The sequence below is a fragment of the Nyctibius grandis genome, chromosome 4 (assembly GCF_013368605.1).
Source record: "Nyctibius grandis isolate bNycGra1 chromosome 4, bNycGra1.pri, whole genome shotgun sequence".
Lineage (NCBI taxonomy): Eukaryota > Metazoa > Chordata > Aves > Nyctibiiformes > Nyctibiidae > Nyctibius > Nyctibius grandis.
This window is the reverse complement of record NC_090661.1, coordinates 12,624,409-12,631,708: the sequence shown is the minus strand read 5'-3', so window position 1 is coordinate 12,631,708 and position 7,300 is coordinate 12,624,409. Positions and strand designations below refer to the sequence as shown.

Below are 7,300 nucleotides of genomic sequence, written 5' to 3'. Positions count from 1 at the left end.
GGTGTGAGGGGAAAACAGAGACCCTCGGCCTCTCCGCGGCACCGGGCGCCCGGCGGGATCTGCCCCGGTGCCACCGGGCGGGGCGGGGGCGGCACTCACCCGCGGCGGGGAGCGGCGGGGCGGAGCGGGGAAGCGCAGCACCGGCGGAACGGTGGCGCCCCCTAACGGCAGCGGGCCGGTGTGGGCGGGGCGGGCCGGCCGCGCGTGCGCACTCTGACGGCACGGGGCGGCGGCGCCGGCGGGATGGAGGGGGCGCGCGCGGGGCGGACGGCGGGGCTGGCGCGCGCCGTGCTGGAGCGGGCGGAGCGGCGGCGGCGGCGGCCGGCGGGACGGCTCCCGGCATCGGCCCCGGTCAGTGCTGCGGGCGGCGGCGGGGCGGGGGCGGCCGTGCCGGCAGAGATGCGACAAAATAAATAAGAAGCGCCGAGGAGCGGCGTCCGTAGCGGTGGCGGGGCGGCTCGTGTCCTGCAGAGGCCTAGTGCAGTGACATACGTGCGTGCGGCTGGGCCGTGTGTGTGCTTTGGTGACCCGGAGGCATTTTAAGACACACAGAGCGGTTTCGCACTTGGTTACTTCCCCCCCGCATTTTATCTAGTCAAAGGCAGCGGGGAACGGCTGAGGGTACCGACAAACAAATCACCCGCGCTTTGCCCTCTCGCAGCAGCGAGTGCCTGGGTGTTGCTGGTGCGTGTTGGGGGCACTGGAAAAATGGGCGCTGCGTTAAAACTGAGCATCCCAGGGCAGGAGGGCACACGTGGCTGTTTCACCCCAGAAGCAGCCTCCAGCACGAGCGAGTAGTTTGCTATCTAATCACCTGACACTTTCTACCTCCAAGCGACAAGCACCACGTTACAAGTTACAAAAAAATGTCTTTTAATTACAGGAAGAAGATTCAGAACGTCTCAACGCAGCATTCGCTTCAATTGTGAACTTGATGAATCAAGCCACAAAGGAATGTGAGGTGAGGTTTTACCCCCAGACCGATGCAAAGTTGAACATGATGTGCCTGGCAGAGGCCTGTTTGCACTACCTTAGCTAAAACTGCAAAAATTACACTTCAGTTTTGCTCATTGCATGGCAAGAGCTTAGCCAGCGAGCCTGTGGTCCTGGCCTAGATTAAGATATTTGGGGCATTCGCCATCATGTGGTAGGTTACATGGCAGGTTTCACCAGCGTAATCCTCGTACCACCTTCGTTGATAACCACCACTATCAGCATACGTAAAGAAGGACGTGGAGCTGTTGGAGCGAGTCCAGAGGAGGCCACAAAGATGATCAGAGGGCTGGAGCACCTCTCCTATGAAGACAGGCTGAGAGAGTTGGAGTTGTTCAGCCTGGAGAAGAGAAGGCTCCAGGGAGACCATATAGCAGCCTTCCTACAGGGCTAGAGCCTACAGCTAGGGCCTACAGGAAAGCTGGAGAGGGACTTTTCACAAGGCCAAGCAGTAATAGGACGAGGGGCAATGGTTTTAAACTGAAAGAGGATAGATTTAGATTAGATATTAAGAAGAAATTCTTTACTGTGAGGGTGGTGAGACACTGCAACAGGCTGCCCAGAGAAGTTGTGGATGCCCCCTCCCTGGAAGTGTTCAAGGTCAGGTTGGATGGGGCTTTGAGCAACCTGGTCTAGTGGAAAGGTGTCCCTGCCCATGGCAGAGTGGTTGGAACATCCCCCGTATCGTTTAAGCAAACCCAATTTGGGATGTTGCTACTGGATAAGGATTGTGGGCTCAGTCCTGAGCAGCACCGTATTTTTATTTGTGATAAGTAGAAATGGAGAGGGATAGCATACAGATGCGCAGCTCCACTGCTTTCACGTTGGCTCGGGCTACCGGGTGTCATTACTCTTCAGGGCAGACGGATCGGGAGCCCGTTTCTGCCAGTTTATCCTTGTGAATGCAGCTCTGCAGCCCAACTACTGCAGTAAGGTCTCTGAAAACTCCATCACAGTTTACATCGTCTATGCCCTTCGGGGTCTGTTATAATGCAGCAGGGAGCTCATTGTCTGCAGAGTTAATAAGAGAGTCTAAGTCTTCAATTAAATTAGAGAAAACAGTAATTCAACACACGCCAGATGATTAGCTCTTAAGCAACTCCTTTATCATTTCAAAGCACTACATATACAGTAACCAGTTAATCCTAAAGCCACTCAGGCAGAATACAATTTTACACATGATGAAACAAAAAATGTAACAGTGTACAGAGACTCATCCTATGCCCCCTTAGGAGTATTAGAGTTGGAACAAGCTTCAGTCATCTTCTGTAGAGAAGACTCATAAAAGGGTGGTGGAGGGGGGGGAATTCTCAGACCCACAAGTTCATGGATAAAGTTTACAAAGTTTGCAAATAAAAATCCACAGCCAAATGTAACCATTTAGGCACTTGAATGCAAACAATTAAAATTGTGATTTAAGATGAATTGTTCACAGTTACTAAGGGACCAAAGTTTACCCACATCTCTTGCCAAAAGTTTGATTTCATTTCTTTGCTCTGTGACATCATGTAAAAGACTCCAACTCACCTCCTGTGACAGAGATGCTCTGTGAAGTGTTATGCAATAGGTCAGAGTATTTGATGTATTTTGGGGTGTAGCTCCACAGTAAACCACAATACAAGCAACCAAACCTGCTGATGTGTACACAACCTCAAGGAATAAAGCACAGCAGTAGGCTTGGAAATAAGAATTGCTATTGGCTTTATTTTTGTTGAGTCTTGATAGTCAGAGATAAGGAAAATATAAGTGAAATAAAGTAGGTATTTTGGAACTTTTTGGTCCCTGTGATCAAAAAGGTAACCATGGGAGGAGTTCTCTGGTGACAACAGATGGCAGCAGAGCTGTACTCAAATATTTAATTTGCAGTGGGGGAGATTCAAGTACCTTTACTGTGGACTTAAATACAATTCTCAAAACCGCTATGCTACTGGTGCCAGCCTTGAAGACACTTTAGCTTCTTCAGCAACTCATTTTTCAGTATTAACATGTTCTGCTTTTAGAGCACTGCTCCTGCACATGCCCTGCAGAACCAGTCTTCACTGGCTAGGTTGAAAAGTGCCTAGCTTGCATATACATCTTATTAAGGATGCATAAACTATGCCTTCTTCCACCAGAGCTTTTCTTGAAGAGCCTGATCAGGTAGAGTTTTCCAGAGCATTCCTTCTGATATTTTCCTGAATTCAGTTCTGAGGTGTCAGAGAGTCCCTATGTATTGTGTCAGGAAATGGGCATCTAAAATCAGGGCTGATTGATAGTTTTGTACCAGAAGGCAGATGTCCTGTGGATATCCAGGCATTGTTTTCATCCTCACACAAGAGCAAACCAGCCAATTAATAGAGAAGGTCAGTAGCTGTGCAGTTCCACTTTTAATTGTATATCTGCAGTAGTTGTGAGCATGGCTTTAATGCTTCTCCACATAATATTCTCTGTTTCTGTTGTTGTCCAGAAGTACTATAGCTTCATGGCAGCCTGTAGGTGCAAAGAGCATGAAATAAAACACATCTGCAGATACCATGGCAGGCAAGCAGGGGAAAGAGAGCTGGAGTCCACCGAAGAAGAGGTAAGTAGGTGGTTTTGATTAAAGGTTATTCCTTCCCTTGCCATGGGACAATTGTTATCCATCTAGTGTCTGTTACACTTGCTTACAGTAATGTATGGGGTTTGACATCATGGGCATATGAACACCTGGACTGATCTGAGCCTTCTGTTGCAGGGAGAGGCAGAGTAACTTCTGGTGGCACTAATCAGTGTCATATCAGTCCTTTTGTGGAGGGAAAAATTTCATGGACATGAAGCATCCTCTCTCTCCGGGGCTGAATTTGCTTTTTGTGTTGTATCACTAGAAAACAGTATCTTTTTCTTTCCAGAGGACTGAAGCCTCTGTAGCACCAAGTCAAGCTCAAACTTGCCAACAACATGTACGTTTATAGAATACTTTGGTTTTAAATTGAGGTATAGCATTTCTTTATCATTTTCCATCAAGCTGGTTAAAATTTGTAATCAGGTGTGGAGACTTTGTGATGGCACAGAAGATTAACCAGCAGTGCATTCACAATCCGAATGTATGTATAAGTGGGCGGTAGAATGGGCATACAATGACTTGCACAACTAATTATAAACTAGATTGTGGCATTCTGGCACGTAACCAGTTAAAAGTCTCCTTTATATTTTGGACTGGTACAGAATGTCAGACACTGTGATTAATCTTTAGGCTCTTGTGAATTGCATCAGCAATGATAATCCACCAGTTCTCCAGTCCCATCTCATCTGTGCTCCTGACACATTCCCTGTGCTGCGGAAAGGCATGCAGCAGGGCATGCAGCAGCTGCTGAGCCCGTTATGCTTGGCCCTCATACAATCTCTGTGGAGACTCCTGTTCCTCAAGGAGTAGAAAACCTTTCTTATTTTTCAAAGCCTAACGCCTCACCAAATCAATTTCAGGACCTTCAAGCCACAAAAGATGAGAAACATGAAATCTGTACCACAGTACAAATCAGTGGGAGCACCCTTGTTGTATGGATGTTTTCCAGGTTTATGTTCAAAACTGTTTAGATTGGTAACTTTCAGTTTTGTGAGGCAGAGATTACAGCATGTTGATTATTTCAATGGATTGAAACATTAGATGAAATACTTTGAGTATGGCACTTGCTAATTTCTTTATTGACAGAAACATTTTACAGTTCTGTCCATGCTGCCTGTATATTTTGAAAAATCTTAGTACGTTTGTACAGCAGCTGAAATGTAATTTTTTTACCCAAATTAAAAAAATTTGTATTTTTGTGGGAAATGTAAGGTGACTAAACAGTAATTAAACTTTCCCCCCCTCCCCACCCCAAAGACCAGACAACCTTCCAAAGACATCTACATTGAAGTTTCTCCTGGCACCTATTCTGTCACAGCAACCTCAGAGGACATGGTACAACAAACCCACGTGGTGGATGTCAACGCAGGACAAAGTGTTGATTTGACTTTTGTTCTATGATGTTTCTTGGCAATCACAGGAATAAAATACGAGGCTGTTTTAATGTATGTAATGAACTATGTATATCTTTTTCTTATTAGCACTTTAATAGTATCCTCCTCTTTGGGACTCCATTTTTATGGCCTGTATATTTGTTTTCTACTTAATGCGATTATATGCAGCCCACTTTGTACACTGATTTTATAAATATTTGTACATTGTGTGCCTTAAATCCAATTATGTGACTGTAATTCCAGGTTCTTATGCTTTAAGCAATTAAAGATACAATCAGTGAAATAAAATACATAATTTAGCCTTTGTGATGACAGCTTCTTTTGTATTATCCTCAGACAGAATGTCCACGTCACATTCTTAACCACAGAGAGCATGATCTGTGTCGTATGAATACAGATGTACATTAACTTCTGTGAGCTGGCACTGATTTTAGAGCAGCTGGCTCACAATGCATCTCTCCTATCTGTAACTTTTATTATTCTGATAAAGAAATAAAATGCAAATAAATTCACTATCTAGGACCCCAGCTCAGGGAGGTGCTTTGAGTATGTCAGGTGTTCAGTGTAGGCACATAAACTACTGACACTTCAAGTCCTTTCCCTTTGCAGGCTCTTACCTAGGCTAAACACCAGTTAGCTGCCTTTTTCAGTAGGCGGTAGGGTACCCTGAATTGTCTCCTATTTTCTGCAGGGGAAAAGTACTGCTGAGCAACTGCACGCTGCAGCTTGTGGCCACGTTCATATGCTTTAAACATGAGCAGTGCCACTGGATCCACTCCCTGGATGCTTAACTCTCCTGAAGGATCAGATTCAATGATTAGAATTAGTGACATGACCTATATATAGATCTGTAATCTTTTTGTAGCTGATGGTATTAAGGTTTCAGTTAATTTGCATGGGAATATAAAATTCAGTGACTTGAATGCTGGATCTCTAAGCATTTTGTTGTTTGTATCTACAATAGCAGGTCTTTTACCCTCTGGGTACTTTCTCTTCTGCTTTGATCCTGAAAAAAAAACTTTAGCTGTCAGCTTGTATTGTTTCTCCATTCCTTATGGCTTTCTACAAAAAGAAATCACTATGCTGAATTCCTCTGGCTGACTCCAGAGAAATGTAGACAAAGTGGAGATTTATTAGACCCTTGCTGTGCATCTGTTCAGGCTTTTAGTGCTCATAGTTTACCTGATCTCTCCAGAACTGTAAAGTCAAGTCCAAATAATTAGGAATTCAATATAACACCTTGGAGTAAAGAATGAGGATGCTGAAATTCAGTGTGGGTGGAAATAGAGTTTCTCAGTTATTAAAACTATACAGTTATCCATAAAGATATTCTACAGAGACAATACCTGAATCAGAACTTGATTTGCTTAATAAATATAACACTGATATAGTATAAGCAGTTTACCTGAAATTTCAGCTCCTGAGCTTCATCAGTTGTACATTTATTGAATTCTGGTCGATCACGTCTCTCTCTGCTTTGTTGCAAGTGAGCTCTTTGCTGTTTTTTCTTTCTGTCCTTTTCTGACATGGTCTGTATTGTCAAGTTTGTCACCTCCTATGCAAGTTGCTTGACGTTTATCATCTGACTCTGTTTTATTTATTGCTGGTTTATATCTGTGTTTTTCTGACGCTGCAAAACCTTCCTGGAGGACAGAAAACAAATCCCTTGGAAGTCTAGTCTAAAAAAAAGCATCAGTGTCTTTGTAGCTGCTGCTTTCCTGGCTGTAAGATAGGTACCTCTGCTCCACGTAGCTTTAATAATGGTATCATTTCTGTGCTAGTACAAACTTCACTGCTGGAACACAGAAATGTACAATAAGAGCAAAGGATTTTCAGAAGCTGGTAGGCTTTGACCAAAAAACTTTGCTCCTTTTTAGAAGATAGGAGGATTTTTGATGATTACAGTGGGAGGACATCAGCCCCACAGAGAGCACCTCTGGGAAGCCTGCTCTCTACCTTCACTTGTTTGTTGCAAGTTACTTCTGTTGCAGTCTGTGTAACATGGTAAAACTGCTTCAGCTATCTCAAGGAGTAGCAACGTATCTTCTAGGTTTAAAACCACCAAGGGCTATTTTACAGGCATAAAAGTATGTCATACTCTGTATTACCACATTGCATCCACTACTGTGATTCATGCTGCTGGTTTGGGGCTAGAATGAAACCACTATGGTTTCTTTTTAGTTTTACCAAAAGGCAAAGCATGTCACTTCAGTACACAGCTGTGACACTTGCTAACATAGAGCATGTCTGCCTGGGGCTCCATACTGGCCTAAAAATTCCTAGGGAATCAGTTACAAAGGTGTTTAATTATGATTATTTAAATAATAAAGTA

General features: G+C 44.4%; 1 protein-coding gene across 1 annotated transcript; it reads left to right on the top strand.

The window, feature by feature from the left end:
- Positions 1-243: 243 nt before the first annotated feature.
- On the top strand, positions 244-5,267 carry AKIP1 (A-kinase interacting protein 1). The gene is made up of 5 exons (XM_068399421.1): positions 244-351; positions 884-961; positions 3,440-3,553; positions 3,861-3,911; positions 4,832-5,267. The coding sequence occupies exons 1-5, from the start codon at positions 244-246 to the stop codon at positions 4,973-4,975; spliced, it is 495 nt and encodes a 164-aa protein (XP_068255522.1). The 3' UTR covers positions 4,976-5,267.
- The last annotated feature ends 2,033 nt before the right edge of the window (positions 5,268-7,300 follow it).